This window comes from Paramormyrops kingsleyae, chromosome 22 (assembly GCF_048594095.1).
Source record: "Paramormyrops kingsleyae isolate MSU_618 chromosome 22, PKINGS_0.4, whole genome shotgun sequence".
Lineage (NCBI taxonomy): Eukaryota > Metazoa > Chordata > Actinopteri > Osteoglossiformes > Mormyridae > Paramormyrops > Paramormyrops kingsleyae.
In genome coordinates, this window is record NC_132818.1 from 13,920,787 (window position 1) to 13,939,070 (window position 18,284).

Genomic DNA, 18,284 nt, shown 5'->3' on the forward strand with positions numbered 1-18,284 from the left:
TCAAAGGTCAATAGGTACAAGAACCTGAGAAGGCAACTTTACAAACGGCAGGAGGCCATTGGGCTCATGAAGTTTGTTTTGGGACGCCTGAATAGTGGCGCGGTCGGTTAGCTTAGCCGGCAGCGGAGACGGGACGAACTTACATGTGCAGCGAGATTTGTGCCTTGGCCGCCTCCTCCTTGGAGCTGTAGCAGACGACGGCGTTACCGTGGGGCAAGTTCAGGTGGAATGTTATCAGGGGGCCGTGCTGCATGCACAGGGTCCGCAACGTGGAGCCATCGATCTGCCACAAGGAAGCATGGGTCAGACGCACTGCTACGTGACATCACGCCGCCACCCGGGACGGCGGAGACTGACCTGAGGCGTGAGATTTTTCAGAATAAGCCAGTTTGTCCGCGCTGAGCTGCTCTCACTCCAGCTTGAACCTGAGGACCAAAAACAGGGGTGGACTAAGCAAACAAGCAACCGGGGAACGGTGATCCGACGGCCCTGGATCCACAGCCCCACTCACCGGGGGTGAACCTGGAGTCGGAGCTGGCCCAGCCGCCGAGGCGGAGCGAGCTGCCATCCCAGGATGAGGGCTGCTTCTGGCCGGTTAGGCCGGGCGGAGGGCGGGAAGGCGCAGTCCTGGTGAGCAGGGGGACCTTCCACAGCTCGTGGGCCAGGGAGGAGCTGGAGCTAGAGCCGGAACCGGGTGACCATGCGCATTTGGAGTCACTCGTTCTGGCTGCAGTCACGGAGAGACAGAGGGCACGGTTACGGCACAGGGCGGTGGTCGCGTCCTGCTACACGGTAGTCGGACGGCGCCCTCTGTTGACCTGAAGTGCTTTGTGCTGTGCTGTTGAGGGAACCGCTGAAAGTGGAGGCACGAATGGATGACCAGGCACTAGTTGAAGGCAGCGCGGTGTTCAGAGATGAGGTTGGCCCTGGGAAAAGATGAAAACGTTCACAGACGCCTTCGGGATGCGGCAGTGCAGTATGGGTTCTCACAAAAAACGAACATGCCTGTGAAACCAGAGGCTCTGAAAGCCAGACGCTGATAGTCATTCACTCATCTGGCATCAAGTAGGACGACCTTTAAGTAGCAGGACCAAACTACACGACTTATGAATCAGTGAGGATGTCACAGCTACTGGCAATGAGAAGGAAGCAAGCATACCACTGCTCCTGTCCCTGAGGTGATCCACGTCCCGAACAGTATAGATGGAGAGGTTATTAATCACACTGCCAGGAGTGATGTGGGGGTCGTTTTCGGGGTCGATGTTTGGATAACCTTTCCAGGGCTCACCAGGGCGGAACTCTGTGGGGGGGGGGAGTGGGGAGGGTCTTTCAGTTGACTTTCAACGTGATGCAAGACAAAAGCAGAAGAGAATGGTGCCCACCTGGCGGCCAGTTGGCATGGCTGGCACCATGAGGGGATTTGGCACGGGAGGGCCAGCCGTCCCCCACGGATCCAGGCGGGCTGACGGGGGAGCTACTGCCGTTTCTGATGTCATATGGGATAAAGGGGGGGTCCTCGCCCCTCAGCCCAGAGGAGAGAGCACCTGTGTGCGCGACAGACACCAGGTTCATTCAGGCGGCACTGGAATGGAGGTCAGATCTCCGGCATATTCAGGAATTACAGAAAGACAGCATGGGTGGAGGAGGTGGAGGGCAGGAAGGGAGGGGCAGGGAAAAACTCACCAGATTTGCTGGGGTTTTGATCGAGCGGTGCGTTCACGGAGGCGTCCAACGCTGTCCATTTCTTCAGGCGACTCTGCTGCGGTTCTTTGAAACCCAGATCCAGAGTGTTTATATTCAAGTTTGAGTTCAGGCCTGGAGGAGGGGAGGTACATATTCAAGCAGGGAAACGTCTAAAAATCCAACACCAAAGTAAGATGTCTTGTCAGCAGGCAGCTGCTAGCGCGACGAAAACGCTGAGGGCATCTCCCCCATTCTGTATGAAAATGAGGGCAGCATGTGACACAGGGGATACAGATGTGGACTCATAAGCCAACTGCTTAACCTAGATGGCTCCAATGAAAACGTATATCTATTTATGACAGGGGTGGCCAACCTTACCACCAAAACGACGGTGTGTATGCAGGATTTTTGGGATAACCTTTAGGTCAGCTGTTCAAACCCAGGTGTGAGGACTCTTCAGCCAATCAGTCCTCTAATCAGTAATCTAATTTGAGAGTTACAGCAAAATCGCACATATACAATGGCCCTTTCTGCATAAGTCCTCCCACCCCTGATTTAATAGAACAAAAAGCTACAAGGCTGCTGGGCCAAGGAAGGTCGGGGTTAGATTTCCACTCCCGGTTGGCGAAGCTCAGGGCTGGAGGCGGACTCACCTTTCACTGACACAGAGCTGCCGTCTAGGCCGCCGCCGGTCCTTCTGGATCGTGTCTGGAGGGGTGAGTCCGGCCCGGCGAGGCCGTTACTCAGGGTGGGACTCAGAAGCCCGTGTATATCCGGGCTGGCTGTGGCCTGCGGGGGCCTCACTGCTTGTTGCAGCAGCGCTTCTGCCTGCCTCAGGCCCCCATGGGCAGGGAAGCTGTTCAGGGAGAAGCTGGAGGCGAAGGCACCCAGCGTGCTCTGCTCCCTCGGGGGGTCGGGGGCCACAGCCTGGGGAACCAGGCTCTCCAGGTAGGTCTTCAGAGTTGGCTGGTTCAGAAAAGCTGAAGCTTGAGAGGAGCTGTGCTGCTGTTTGTGCTGGGGAGGGTCCAGGTGTCGTGGGGGAAGCTGGGAACAGGGACCCAGAGGTCGACCCTGCGTTGGGGGGGGGTTTAATTTACTTCAGAAAATTCTGTATGGCTACCCTTCCTCTACACAATCTGCTTATTATATTACCATTAATTTTAATTATTTCCTGTAAGCACATTCTCATGTTATTTCATGTATACGTTGTACTACGCATGTAGTATTAGAGTATTTGTTAATTCCCTCTAGCCTTGAAAGCACTTTGGTCAGTTCCTGAATTTTAAAACGTGTTACACAAATAAATGACTTGATCTCAGGTTTTTCACGCAATATTGATTTTAAGCAAGTTCAACCTTGCTTCTGTATCAAAAGATCCTACCTGTGGATCTTGCTGTTGCCGATTCCCCATTAGCACGTTTCTCTTCTGCTGCTGCTGCTGCTGCTGCTGCTGCTGCAGGAGGAGGCGCTGAAGAGCAACAGATCCAGACTCAGCACATGGACTCAGGACCAAAAGAACACCCTCACTGACAACTACAATGCCCTGTCCTACTTTCTGGTGAACAGAATGAAAAACTATAACAATAGCTTAGCTCCCTTAAAAAAGGTCAAAGACATCCATGAAGAAATCCTTTTGCCTTTCATTCATCAATCATTAAAAACATTTACATATGGCCAAATAAGTAGCTGGCCAGAAGGGGGCAGCAGTGTGCCAAAGAGGGGAGACCAAAGCTGTGGTCAAAGCCATCAGCTGCAGAACTGCAGCGGTCGGACATGCCATGCTCTGACACCCAAGCCTTCTGCGCTTGATTTAAAGGTGGTTTTACCAATACAATCCAGCCTAAGTGGGCGAAAAAAGAAAAAAAACAACAGCAGCAGTACCTGCAACTGGGAGAGCTGGTTCAGTTGGTTGAGCTGGTTCAGTTGGTTCAATTGATTCAACTGGTTGAGCTGGTTGAGCTGACTGAGCATGGCCAACTGCTGGGGTCCGAAGAGGCCTAAACCACCGTTGCTAGGGGGGTATTTCAGCAGTGATGGAGGGACCTGCCAAGACAAGAGGCAAGTTAGCCAAGAAAGCAAAACTAAAACTACTCTCCTGAAAGCATCTTGAATTGTCGCCAGAGAGAAAATTTCAGTTTTTTTAAACTTCTTTCTGGCCTGGTGCTTCTATCAGAGGGCCACTCGCTGGACCAAAGAGAACAAGCAGAACTCAGGTTAGCTGGAGGGGGGCTGGGTCACCTGAGAGGAGAGCAGCGTGGAAGGCACCTGAGCACGGGGTTGTGCTGGGGGCTGCTGGGAGCTCCGGCCGTGTGCCATCACATGACCTCCCCCGAACGCAGGCCCGACATTCTGGAGGCGGAGAGATACAGTTGGTGTGAGCCAGTAAGTTTAACACAGGAAATGTTAATTTGACCAATTAACTCAGTGTTAGAAATAAGTATGTCAGGTTATGTCGCTAGGTCAGTGTCATGTAACAAGACTGGGTTGGGGGGAAAAGCATGAGAGACACTACACAAAAGGCTTAGCGGCTATACGTTAAGTTGCTGGGTGTATCCGTCGTGAGACCCCAGGCTGACCTTGTCAAAGTAAGGTCCGCGGTCTGTTGAGGGCTCCTTGTTCACTTGATGTCGTGAGCCAGCTCCTCTTCCCATCATGCCGCTGTACTCCGTAGCATCTGCTCGCTTGTCCATCATTGTCCCTGAAACACCCAAAGGTCACTCATCTCCAAAGCACCCCGCAGGTCACTCATCTCCAAAGCTGTTACACACCACCTCCCCAGCACACTTGAGGATTACACCCAAACCCAAAAAGACAACTTACCTCCAGGTACTTCCATCTTATTGCTAGGGAGGGCTTCTTCAGGACTGTCTCTCTGTAAACAGACAGAATGAGTTTGCTTCTTTAGCAATCACCTAACCCCCGCTCATCTCATAGATGCTTCACCTGCAGATACTTACAGGGAAATTAATGCTGCCAAACTGCTTTGCCATCTGGTTCATCCAAGTGTCGTCTGTCTTGCTGGCCACCTTGTTAAACTGTGGGGTTGTAGAGAGCTTCCGTTAGGCTTTTACGTAACAGAACCGGGGCTACCTTCCGGCCGATGGAGACGCTTCGAACCTAAGGGTTACTCAACATCGATGGGACTACCACCATACCTTTGGAGGGGCCTTCTTCATATAAGACCAGTTCCCAGACTGGTTAGTCTCCTGGGAGGCGTTGTTCCACATCCCGATCTCCACGTGGCCCTTGTCCTCCCAGGCCGGGTGACTCGTCGCAGGCCCCTGCTCAGCAACCCAGCAGTCTTGCATAGGTTTGGGCACTACGATAACCAGGACAGAGATTCAATTTCATTTATGGTTCATGGGCAACGCAAGTTGTTTTCCTACATTGAGGAGCCCCCAGTATCCGCCCCACCCCACTCACCAGATTTGTGCTGTGACTGCTGCCCCCAGCTGCTGCTAGGACCTCCAGCGGACTCCTCCCAACTCGACCCAGTGTCCGCTGGCTTGCCCCAGGCTGCTGTGCCATTGTCTACTGAGACTGGGGGACCAGTGGGAGGCTCGGCCCAAGATGATTCACATTTCGGTGTCCTTTCGTACGGCTCTCCCCACCCTGCAGACAACAGTATTTCCGGTAGGTACGACGTACACTTGCTACAACAAACTCATGTACAGATGACGTCCTAGTCAACACTCCTACTGAAACACAGCTATGTTCTCAACCTTCTGCAAGTCAGAGACTTGGGGGAGCTGCAAAGGGGAAATAATTCTGAAGTGTCGCTTAAAGTAACTTCTCAGTGGCTCTTTTCAGGACATGAAACTTACGACAAAGATAAGATCACGGTTACCACAGATGACAAAGAAATGAAGTAAACAGAAGAGCAAGATAAAAGGCAGAGGAAAGGTCTATGCGCAAGTACTAAAGGCTGCCTCACTACCACTCTCTTCATGAACTACCACCATTGCGTAACATTAGATCCTCCACCATCTTGGGATGTTGCACATATTCACATGCAGAACGTTTTACAGGTTCAGAGGCACACAGGCTATGCAGAAGACGACCTTTCAGCACTGCTACACCAACGTTAGGCTAAACTACTCAAAGTTGTAAGTGCAACAAATGAACCTGATTGCACAAATGTGCTTATGCTTGATACTTCTGCCCACCTCAGCACTACAGAGGACCACTTTCCACTTTCACCGTCCAATACATGCTCCAAATTCCTGCTTTAAAAATAACCCCGTTCATGGGTATCCTGCAGCTCGAGTTGCAGGCATATGACTGCAATGTCAGCTGGGAGGAAACTTTAGCCTTTATTCCTACCTTCCCTTCACGGTGCACCTCTCTTAAAAACACAGCCTTCGTGGCTGTGCGCTGGTACTATTTTGCCACCGGAACAATATTTTCGGAATCTAGTCAGTTATTGGTTACACCTGCAACTAACAGTGGTTGCAAACCTTTGTTGGCTAAACTCTGAACGATGTGCTTCCCACAAGGGGAACGCACATGAGGCCTTGAATGGACACAGCTGAACAGAGCATTAGCATTCCAGAGGAATGAGGTCATCCTTATTAGAGCTGCCTAAGATTAAATGACAAGGGCCACTGAGCACAAGCCTCTGGAGGGAGCCTCACCTGAACTGAAGGTCTTGTCTTTCGCAGAGAAGGAGCTGGGAGGCGCCGGGGCCTGCTGTGGAGTTGTGGGAGTCCCTGTGGGAGTCCCTGTGTCACCCCCTGTGTCACCTCCGCCACCGGAACTCCACAAGTTGACGCTGCTGGAATTGTACTTGCTGGGGTCACCCCAGGCCGAAGTGCCGTCGTCGATCGCCATCTTCCGACGGATGGACTCAGGGGAAGGCTCCTCCCAGCCTGTTGGCCCTTCCCCCTTAGATGGTGCTGGAATCGGCCCACCAAGCCACCCAGAGGGTTTGTTGTTGCCAGGAGCCCCAGATGGGCTGGACGCAGGTTCCTGCATCTTGTTCCAGTCTGGAGAGCCATGTGAGGTGGAATCACCTCCCCAGCCAGAGGTGGACTGGTTTCTCTTACTGTTCTCAATACCTTTACGTCGAATTGTGCCAGCGCTTCCTGACTCAGCCCAGCCCTGGTCAGTCTGCTTGGGGGGCTCACTCCAGCCCTGGTTCTGGTCGTTCTGTTTGGGTGGCTCACCCCAACCTCGGTTTGGGTCGCCCTGCTTGCTGGGCTCCCCCCAGCACTGGTTGTTCTGTTTAGCGGGTTCATCCCATCCCCGGTTCTGCTCACACTGCTTGGTGGGTTCACCCCAGCTCTGGTTCTGGTTGTTCTGCTTGGTGGGTTCACCCCAGCCCTGGTTCTGGTTGTTTTGCTTGGTGGGTTCACCCCAGCCCCGATTCTGCTCGCCTTGCTTGGAAGGCTCTCCCCAGCCTGTTGGACCATCGTTCTTGAAGTGGGCACTGCCTGATCGATTGCTGCGATGGCCCGACTCACTCCATCCAGAGCCTGAACGGTCACTGTCGCTGTCCCAGCTGCCAGATCCTGATTTCTGGGGCTCCACCCAGTGATTCATCTGAGAGCTCTCCCCACCCCACCCCTCGGGTCCAGATGACCAGCCTTGCTTCATCTTCTGAGTACCACACCAAGACTTGTCCTCCTTGCTCAAGCCTGATGACTGGCCATTTCTGGCTGAACCATCTTCCCAACTGTCCTGTCCACTCAGACCTTTGGCACCCCCCCATCCCGAGGCAGATTTCAGATCCTCCCATCTAGTTGTGGCTGTCGAGCTGCTGCTGCTAGGGGTGGGGGCAGCCCCCCAGCTCCCCGTGCCAGCATCTGGCTTTTTGTTAGAGGTGATGCCCGTATCCCAGGTGGTGTTCTGCTGGACTGGTGTTTGACCCCAGCCATTGTTAGACAGGACCCGGGGATCAATGTCAGCCTGTGACATCATATTCTGCACCAACCCTGAAGTGTGGTTTGTTTTTTTGCGACCGTTGCCATGATGAGCATCCTTTTCTCGGTCCCCATGGCTGCCAGTGCTACTGTCAGCACTGCCTTCGCTGCCCCCTGCTGGTCGGGACCAGGTGCCGTGACCCTGCTGCCCCACGGCACCGAGGGCGTCATCCTCAAGGGACTTCCAGCCGCCTGTTCCCTTCTTGTCTGCACTGTCGGTGTGGTGCCGCTGTCTACCACCGGGCATGGATGTCCATTCCCCGTTCGAGACCCTGGCTCCAGCGTTGGACGAGGAAGACGAAGATGAGGAAGAGGAGGATGTACTCTCCCAGGGACGAGGGGCTGTTGCAGGCCCAACGCTGCCACCAGTGCTCCAGGTCATGGTCTGTGAGGCCCTGGGGCCAGAGTCCCACGCTCCATTCTGAGCCCTGGAATCGCTGTCGTCGTCACAATTACCAAAGGAGGCAGCACCGTGAGCTGCGGGGTGAGCCAGGCTCGCATTCACAGTGTCAGACGCAGCTGGGTCTTCCAGGACAGAAGATTTGTCACTCGAGTAGGTAGTGCCTGTCTGCGCTGCCCACACTACAGCATGAGATCCGCCGTTTCCTCCCTTGCTGTTTCCGGGGACAATGGAGGTGGTCCGGAATTGGGCGGAGTCGACCCCGGCACCCGTGTGCCACGTGGAGGGTTCGTCCATTTCCAACGAACCAGTAGAGTTTGGTAAACTGGAGGTCACGCCGTTAGTAGTGTTGTTTGGTCCGTTTTTTTCAGTGTTAAGGTTTTGAGTTTGCCCACCAGTGGCACCAGTGGCTGCAGGCTCAGAGCAGTCTTCCTGGAGCACCCCCCTCCAGACTGAGGGGTCTGCTTGTGTGGCACCCATCAGCCCAGCACTCTGCGAGATTGACCAGGAGGCGTTTGCGTTCAGAGCGCCTTCGCTGGCTAAGGCCTCCACAGGGCCCTCGCACACACCCACGGCAGGGCTGTGTGTCACACCCCAAGTTCCCCCCAGGCCTCCATTGCCAGCATAGTCGCTGCCATTTGCCACTGTGAAATGAGAGCCGGGCCCGTGGGCCTGTTTTCCATCGCTGCCATTGCCCTTGGCAACAGTCGCCCGGAGATTCTTCTCTGAGCCCGAGCTGGAGGCGGAGTCGCCATCAACACACTCCGAGGCTAGATCTGTGTTGCCGCTGTGGATCGAGGGCCAGACCTCTCTGTCACACCCGCCTACGATGACGCCACCGCCCCAGGGGACGTCAGAATCGCTTCCTGGGGAGCCAGAGTTCCACAGGTGATTCTCATACTGGGTGCCCAGGCTGCTGTGAGTCACATCTGGGGGAAGAGAGGCAGGGGGCAATCATCAAGGTTAAGGCAAAGCGGGCAAAAGTCAGACACAACAGCACAAGCATAGACGATGTAGGGACATCAGTGGGTTTCATTGTCACTTTTCACCTCTCCTGTACCAAAAGTAAATCTGCTCGAGGAAAGAACAACTGCTAAAACCTATTACATATCACTCCTGTGGTCTTATTTTTGTCAAGTTCTTCCAGTGCTCATGCCAGCCTTAAATTTTAGAAGGGAACAGCAGGCACTGCCAGATACGGCAAGATGCCTCTGGCTGACAGGAGGCTACCTAAGCAACTAGCCAACACCTGGCCACCATCTGAACTTCAAGAGGGAAAAAAAAAAACCTGTACTTATAGAGATGCTGATATTTCAAGAAAAGCTAAGCGAGGGAGGGGGGCCCTGGTACACAGGCAAACAGAAAATAATAGTTCACCTGTCTGGTTTGGGGAGTGGCTCACTGAGTCTCGGATAGGTGCCATGCCTAGGAAGAAGGCAAAAAAGAATGAGAAGTACAAAAGTCAAGAAGGCCGTCACGGACCTGAGAAACCATTCAAATTCTATACAAGCAGGATGAGCAATGACATCACAATAAAGCCAAATGAAGATTCAGCATTTCGTAAAAACCATCTTCCCTGATTTAGGGAATAGCAGGGCTCAGGGCAAACTGATACCTGTGTCCAGGAGGTTCTTTGAGAGGGTGGGGTCAGGGACCTCGGTGGCCGGAGGTACGCCCCCCAACTGACCAGAAGAGAGCCGTGCCCGGGTTGCCAGGGCACCGGCGAGTCTGGCAGGACAGGCTATCCGTGTTCAGCAGCTGTCCCCGTTCACGGCGGCGGCGATGACAGAGACACGGCGGAAAGCCGGGCGGGGCACGCTTGGCATCGCTGGCGGCGCTAGTCGCAAGGAGGGAGCCGCTGTGCAGGCAGGAGAACTGGGTGACAGTCGCAATGGACCCGTTAGATGGCACTGCAAATAAATAAATAAATAAAAAATCATGAGATGAACAATAATAGGAGCATCTGCAGGGCCGACAGCACCAGGTCAGGCCCCAGGAGCAGGTTTGCTGGCACACCAGTGAGCAAAGAGCTTAACCTAAACCGCCCCAGGAAACACACAGAATGGGTCAAAGTAATAAAGCATAAGACTTCGCATGGATCATGGCAGCAGCTCACAGCTACGAGGAGAGTAAAGTCGCCATTTGTGCAAGAGTGAGTTGGCAGGATGCATCACGGCCCATTTCACGCGTCGCATGCCACCTCGGGCCGAGCCGGACACAGGAAAAGCAGCCCGGTGCCGAAGCCAAAAAACAAAACGTGACACTCGTTTGTGTGAGAGCCTCTGGGCACATTAAATACAAACATCGGAGGCCCAGCCAATGAGCTCAAGACTAGTTAATCAGCCCCACTTCCCACCTTCCCAGCATGCACCACAGCTTCTCTTCATAGTGCCGGTGAAGACTGCCAGCCCCATAGTGACATGCAAGAAGAAACAGCTGCAAAAAGGGGGGCCGGGGTGGGGGAAGCAAGAGGTGAATAGCGCCCCCTTTGATTTTATGCTGAGGGCCATGCAACGAGGGCATTCTCCATAGCCACATCACCTCAGACACACAAAATGGAGAGAGACGGCGTTGTCTTTCCGAGCAAGCAAACCCCTGCCAGCTCCTGCAGTGTCTGGGGGGGGGGGGGGGGGGGGGGATTCAAGTGACACAAAAAGGAGGAAAAAGCAGAGGGGAAAAAAAACGGTACTGGAGCTAGACAGACAAACTGTCTTGTTGCTGAGGGCAGTCTGAGTGCAGGACTTTCGCGGGGGCTAGGAACAACGAATGGGGAGGGGGGGGGTGCCATTAGCCACTTCCTGTTTGAGCATGACAGGCCTGCTGACTGCAGGATGACAAGATGACAAGTGACAGGAAGCATTGCCATCATGCTACTGCACAGCTCAAAAACTGCTACTTAACAATTACTATGGGGGGGCGAGCAGCAACCTCAGAATGTTTAAACTCCTTGAGGCGGGGCTCACGACTACAGCTGCAGCAGGGTGACCTCATCGTCATTTCATGCAAAAGGACACAGAGCACTCCTCGACTGACTTGTTCATGCACGTCTGCAATTAATGGTGAAAACCCTGAATGACCAGCAAGACCAAGACAGACGAGGTCAGGTGCAAACAGACATACACAGGAATGCACAAGCACGCACATGAAGTGACATCGTCGTTCAAGCATCAGCTCAGCAGAAAGCCACCCAAAAACATCAGTGGACAACTCGGGGTGACGTTCCTTCCCAAAGTCCCAGGGGGGGCTTCCCCGCCCCACGGCATGGCCCGAAACGAAAACCCTTCAGGGACCCTTAAAAATAAATGACCGAATGAGCTTTGCTGTTCCAGTAAATCTCAGGCTGGGAGGTAGCCATGCCATGTTGCCAGCGATCTGTGTTGCGCATTTTGCACACAGAACCCTCATCAACAACCGACTCCCCTCGGCACTGCACAGCCCCAGGCAGCCACCGTCGCCAAGCAGCAGCCGCACGATGCGGTAAACACACTCGGGCCTCTGTGCCGAGATCAGACGCTGCTCTGACAGTTTCCTGAGAAAGCGCTCCCCGTTCGAGCTCAGGATGCTTTCCAGCTTGCGGCGTGGATGGTTTAGGGAGCGGAACTGAAACGGCCACCTATGGCAGCGGCTGCTTAATTCCTTCATTTAGTAAATCTGTAGTCTCGGCTCATGGCAGCAGACTGTCACGCTGGCTTATCTGGTTGTATGCGGAGACCAGCAGCAAATAAGTACAACTATGGCCAGTTAGTCTTCTGTATATCAAGAACAGCAGATTGCACTGGACATCATGCTCAACAAGCAACCAGCCACGGGAGGGAGTGGCACATTTTGAAAGTCAACTGCTTTTATAAAAAATAATGTGACCGTAACATTCAAGTCAATCAAGACGGATTTAGTCAGGATCCTGCCTCCCCATATAGCAGCCCGGTACCAGCTGTAAGCGTGAGCACCCACCTTCACTCTCGGTGAAGAGATGCAAAGATGCAGCTTTGTGTACGCCGAACAACTCACTGTTAAGATGGAAGCTACCATGGAATCAGACACCCTGTGTTTTTCATGGGCTCTCCGGTCAACACACCAGAGCAGAGCACCCCGAGACAAACGTCTGCTAACAGTGGAAGAGGCTGAAGCCTGAGCGCACACAAGATACAACACGGGGCATGAAGACAAACGCCAAACCAGCTGTCACTGAAACGAGTGAAGGATCAAGCAGTGACTGACACTGAGATTTATTCTCAAGCACAGCACACGCACCACATATCCTGACCCTTAATTCAGGCCTTGCGTCTCTGCAATAGAGGAACTGCGAAGAATGACACTAGCATTTTAACACAGTAGAGAATAACACACCATCCTCGCTAGACCCCATCCACGGGCAGATAAAAAAATCTTCAGTGAGATCCTTCAAATCCTCCATGATTAGCAGGAAGGACTACAAAACCCAGTACCTTCACTTCTTACCTTCAAACCAGCTTCTTTTCTCTCTGTGTCGGTTTCGTCCTCCCTGCTTCCATCAACAGTATGTCCTCCTCTTGTGCAGGGTTCCTGAACAGGAAAACCACTATTAGCTCAGCAAACAGGCCTCATTTTCATGAACCTACACCTGCCGCTCCAGTCCATTGCCACGACATCACCTTTAGTCAAGACAATTAGCAAATGGAAGAAAGATTTCCATAATCAGGTGATACTGCTGAATTACAACAATAAACAGCAACTAGAGGGAAACGGTGATATCAGAATCAGAATTGCGTTTATTGGCCAAGTACGTGAGCGAACATATACAAAGGAATTTGGTTCCGGTCAATGGCGTCTCAAGCACAACAATATGTAAAGTCACAATGAACAATATACTGAGCAATGTAATATACAGTAATGTACAATTTACAATATGAATATGTAATATGGATTTATATTTATAAATATAAAGGTAAATGTTTAAAAAATTTATACAAGTTATTTGTACATATAATATGTTTATACTATTCATATATACACACACACACACACACACACAAAGTGTATAAATGAATACAATATAATAAGCAATCTAAATCTTATATACAGAAAATAAACATTAGAGAAATATATACCATAGAGTGTACATAAAGTGCAGTTGCAATGCTGTAGGTGTTTAGCAGTGTGACAGTGATATCCACCATTACAACAAATATCCTTGCTAAAGTCCAAACCAGTGCACACAGTGACCAGTAATCCAAACACCGTCCCTTAAGGACCCCAAACTTCCATAAAGCAGGTTTTACACAAGATGTAACATACCTGTTCCTTGCTTAAACTCAAGGCCCAACACACTACCTTTATGTGCAGTGACGCACTGACATATTACTGGGTGCATCTGTCCCATGTCAGTGCCAACATTCCTGAAGGAACACGAGCTGCTAACCCTCCATGCCAAAGCTGACAGGGGATACCAAAGGACCTGCAGAGGCATCAACTAGACACAAATCACACACAATGCTGGTCCCCATGCATCTCTTACCAGCTGGTCTTAAAACCTGTATAATAAAAATCAATGTTTTGACCAACTTCCACATATTGTCACTGCGGTCCTGGCCGGCCTCATCAATATTCATTAGGTATTAATTAGGTTCTTAACAGGTCCTCAGCAAGAATGATAAAACTTTAGGTTAATACTGCCGGTCTGCACTCAAAATTGAGAAGCCGCATTAGCTTAAGCAGGTTTTCCTACACCAACACTTCTGGACTAAACATTAACAAAAATCACCATAGGAAGTGGTCACCAGTTCCAGGGCTGTGGAGTCGGAGTCGAGGAGTCGGAGACAATTTTGGGTACCTGGAGTCGGAGTCGGCAAAAAGTTAACCGACTCCGACTCCTACTAAATTTAAATGGGAATTAAAAAAGTAAGTTGAAATGTCCCAATTCACAAACAGTCATAATGAACTACTTCTCTGCTGTAAGAATAAAGCCCAATGCATGCAGTGCATAATGTTACCACAAAACGAACATGTCAAGTAACCATGAAGCATGCTTTTCATTGACTGTATGCGTCACTATATGGGATGTAATGCACAGGTAAGGTGCGGCACCGCTTTCCATTGTGTCGTGTTCCACTGTTACAGGGAACTGTGAACCTAGCCTAAAGCCCCCCATACATTTACAGATGCACTGCCGATTTTTCGGCCGTTCAACGAGTCATCACGCGTCAAACGCCTGAAAAATCATCTGGTGTGTTCTCAGCTCCGTCGGCTCCCCTTCGCTATGCGCTACCCTTGAAACCTTGTTTTCATTGTGTTTGTCTTTAATCTGGCATTATAGTAGAGTGTTGGCTTCCTAGCCAGTAGTTCTGTGGTGAAATGACATGTATGTTGCCTTCCTTTCCTTCAATGGATGTAGAAAATACATTAGCATAGTATATACATACAGAGGAGTCGGGGAGTCGGAAGATTTAGAAACTGAGGAGTCGGAGTCGGAGCATTTATCTACCGACTCCACAGCCCTGACCAGTTCTACAGCTGTAAGGGCTGTACTTTAAGCAGACAGCAGTGGGAAGCTGCAGCGAGGCGACCAACCATAGTGGGTTTGGGGTCTTTGCTTGCTTTATTCACGTTACCAGGATGAAGTGACTCAAATCGGATTTTTTTTGCCTTAAAGTGACACGGGTCTGATGTCTTCGGGGCTGAGGACACAGAAATCCGACCTTTTCAAATCAGATTAGAGTCACTTTCATTTGTGGTCCTAGATCGGATACACAACTGATTTTGTGGTCATGCGAATAGAATAGGAAGGGTCAGAGTTTTTTGATTGAGATATATTATACACGCATACACACACACAAACACACACACTCAGCACTATCGTCATCAGCCAGCACCAGCACCGAGGTAAGAACAATAGAGGAGAGCTACAGCCGTGACAACAGTAAGCGGAAGGATGGGGAAGCTGGCGATTCACTAGATATTCAGGGAAATTAACCAGCTCAAGCCAAACTGGAACGAACATACTGAAATCGAGAAGCTATCAAAAGTATTGGCAAAGAAATGGGAAAGCGTGTCCATTTCGTCAATTTTAATAGCCTGAGTTGTCCCATAAATATGACGTTTGTTGATGATGTGGATGACTCGTGCAAAATATGCACATGCATGCTGCTTGAGGACAGATGCTTTCACATTACCGTTAGATACAGGTCACTTGTAATTATGAATGTGAACTGTCAAGAGAGGTAAATCCGACCCAAGCAAAGAAAATGAGAATTAAACAATGAAGCTTGTAATGTGAACGCAGTCATATATACGGGACTAAAAGGACATGATGCATTTAATGCAAGATGCAGCTTCAGCCAGCTTAATGACACCAGGTTCAAGGGGAGTTAGAAGTAAGCAGATGCCACAGGAAGCCTGAGATGTCAACCACAAGTTGGGCAGCCGTTCAGGAACTCAACACAAGCACTGTGACACACTTGAGCAAGCCGCCATTTAAAGGAACCATGGGCCATAACATGGAGGAAGTCATTCTTTTGTCCATTGAATCCATTGAATAAAAACTACCCAGGAACGTCAGTATTCCCCAGGTTATGCATGTACGGATCTCCCCATACATGCAAAACGTTCTACTGCAGGAGAGGCCAAGGTAACAAGGTAAGCTTCTTTAAAAGGTTTACTAGACCCACTAAACTGACAGTGAAGTTGCTATTAATGACTGACTGGGAAAAGAAACCTGAAACCAGAGTGCGTGCGTGTGTGTGTGTGTGGGGGGGCTCACACGGTGCAACATCTCCAGGCAGAGAATCCCACCGCCCCCCCTGCAGTTGCTCAGACACATTAAACCAGATGGCTGCCTTGACAGCAGGCTCTTGTTTATGACTGACGGCCAATCAGCATGGCCCAAGGTGAGCAGCCAGAGCTCCCCAAACCAGAGGCACTCCAATACATAATGTGTGGTTCTCCACAGCAGAATCATACGCACTAACCTTCATACTAGGTTTGCCTTAATCATGCATATACAAGAACCTTAAAGATGCAAAATACATAATGTCAGGCTGAAAGGTTTCAATGATGCATTCACATCTAATTTTTACTTGTTCAAACACAATATTTTAGTGTAGCTAGGTCAAGGTCAAAAGCCCCCTGTAGGGAGATATCGCAACACTTGCGGTACAAAACCACATCTTTCAGCATCATACCAATGAACGACATGATTCGACCCCTAAAGCTACCAGATAAGTCACAGCTACAAGACACTCACCTACACATGAAGTTACAAGGAAAACTAACATGTTAGATATATCATGTATATATCATGGTGTATATAGCGCAGAGTCTCTTATAACTATTTTTAGTTCTTATACTTACATCTGATATTCTTTTCTTTTATGTTCTTGACCTGTGTCTATGTGTGACCATTTGTAGTAACATGAGCAATTTCCTCCGGGATAAATAAAGTTTTTCTGATTCTGATTTGCTGTCTTAATGGAAGGCTAGCAACTAGGGTTATATTCAATGGAAGGCTAACAAAGCAGCAGCTTTTCACGGTGACAATGAGGATCATACTCAAAGTTGATCAAGCGCTCATCACTATGTTCCATACTGGATCAGCCCACATCCCAAGCAATTGTCATGCATTCTGCTTCAAGCTCTAAGATGGAAACCAAGCTTCACTCAATTACATCTTCATGGCAAAGTGAACAGAGAGCGACCATCGATAAATGGGAAAGAGAACATTGCAATCTACCTCTCAGGAAGAGCGCCACACAAACCAGAAAACATAATTCAGATTATTTATGAAGCCTGGTCCTTGGTCAGAGGCCAGCGATCATAACAATGCAGGGAAATGACTCAAAACTACACCTACACCATGACAAAAACCAAACACTACATTCCACAGAAGTGAAGCCACGCCACACTTTCTGGAATTCAGCCCCATTCTCTAAATCTGAAAAACTGAGATCAGGGTTGCTACAGTTTGGTCAGATAATAGTGCAGTGGGACATGGTCTGCAATCCCCACCTACACAGCTCCTGAGAAATGGCAGCATTCACAGATCAAAGGCTTTATTCTGCCAGCCAAAAGTTGCCGCTATCAGGTGTAAATTTTCAGTTTTCACTGGAACCAAAGGGGCCAGGAGAGATCCGAGACCTTTCCCCCCCCATCTCCAGCCCCCTGTTATGTGTGCTGCATTTCTACAACAGGGGAGAGTGATGCCTGCGGTTTTCATCCAGCATCCAGAACACCGCAGCTGACTATGCGGTTCAGAGACCGATAATTCAAGCAGAACGGCACGGGCTGATGCCAGCAACAGCTGCTGTGACCTGCCGTTGGGCGGCTGTCTCTGAGGACCCTCTAAACAGACGAGGGAAAGGTCAGAGGGGCACAAGAAGGGTCAGACTAATCCAACACCCCAAGCGTTTTTAAAAACACAACGGCAGCGATCAGAGGAACACAGCACTGACCTGTCTAGCTTCTCTTCAACTTCTTTGGTGATTATAGCATCCAACTCTGTATAAAGAGAAATTAAATTCTTTGTAGTTGTTCAAAAGCAGAACAGAAAATTGTGGCATCAAAGGCTGTCAAAAATAAAATTAGAACTTGTAGTGAACGCATAAGAATTTTGCATTAGTGAATAAATCACTTTAGAGGAATTTTACTAGAGAAATCGGTCTGAACTGGGGAGGATACGTCAAGGTCATCAGCAAAAACATAATGTAGAAAAACCATCACAATCGAGCTTCACCGGGTGCTAATAGCTCCCGGTTCTGAGGTAGATGTCAATATGTATGGCGTGGCATTTTTAATCGAGGCCAAAAATGCTATGTTGATAAATTTCAGAAATACAACAGGCAGAGGACGAGGCATTTCCACTGCAGACAAAAAAGATGGACAAAAACAAATATTTGGAGACAACCGATCGCCGTAGCCCGTGGGCATGCATTAATACATTACCGATATGTAAACAAGGGGAGAGAGCTAACAGCCTCCCCGGAGCAGCTCGACTGGGGGCTGCTCTGCCTGGTTTGTTTTTAACAGTTTATTAACCTATTTACAAACAGCCCCACTGATTTTCCGACTTAACGAATATGCATCCTTCACGGAGCACTCATCAAAATAAAACGCGCAACCAAAGCACACTCGAACTACAAAAACATGTCAAAATGCAATAAAGTTTTGGACTGCTGATTATTTATTTTTTTACTTTAACTTGCCGGTTTACACACAGGGAATGCGTGCCAGGACGTACTACGCAGCCGGATAAAGCGACCGCTAGCACAATTTTTTAGCCAACACCCCGAAACACACGAAACTGACGACTA

General features: G+C 50.1%; 1 protein-coding gene across 5 annotated transcripts in view; it reads right to left on the bottom strand.

The window, feature by feature from the left end:
* Positions 1-18,284, bottom strand: part of LOC111849144 (trinucleotide repeat-containing gene 6A protein-like) — a 41,360-nt gene that overhangs the window by 4,308 nt on the left and 18,768 nt on the right. For 3 of the 5 annotated variants that reach the window (XM_023821778.2, XM_023821776.2, XM_023821779.2), the window contains exons 2-22: positions 17,427-17,472; positions 12,463-12,546; positions 9,620-9,914; positions 9,382-9,429; positions 6,318-8,933; positions 5,107-5,295; positions 4,839-5,002; positions 4,641-4,718; positions 4,504-4,555; positions 4,260-4,381; positions 3,922-4,032; positions 3,565-3,726; positions 3,065-3,151; positions 2,337-2,754; positions 1,684-1,815; positions 1,383-1,544; positions 1,160-1,300; positions 819-926; positions 512-727; positions 358-425; positions 144-283 (exon numbers count right to left, since the gene is read on the bottom strand). In XM_023821778.2, the coding sequence (XP_023677546.2) occupies positions 144-283; positions 358-425; positions 512-727; positions 819-926; positions 1,160-1,300; positions 1,383-1,544; positions 1,684-1,815; positions 2,337-2,754; positions 3,065-3,151; positions 3,565-3,726; positions 3,922-4,032; positions 4,260-4,381; positions 4,504-4,555; positions 4,641-4,718; positions 4,839-5,002; positions 5,107-5,295; positions 6,318-8,933; positions 9,382-9,427 (5,012 nt within the window). In that variant the 5' untranslated portion in view covers positions 9,428-9,429; positions 9,620-9,914; positions 12,463-12,546; positions 17,427-17,472. Of the gene's footprint in view, positions 1-143; positions 284-357; positions 426-511; positions 728-818; positions 927-1,159; positions 1,301-1,382; positions 1,545-1,683; positions 1,816-2,336; positions 2,755-3,064; positions 3,152-3,564; positions 3,727-3,921; positions 4,033-4,259; positions 4,382-4,503; positions 4,556-4,640; positions 4,719-4,838; positions 5,003-5,106; positions 5,296-6,317; positions 8,934-9,381; positions 9,430-9,619; positions 9,915-10,545; positions 10,619-12,462; positions 12,547-17,426; positions 17,473-18,284 lie in introns of all 5 variants that reach the window. The other 2 variants (XM_023821777.2, XM_023821780.2) reach the window with 2 other exon arrangements.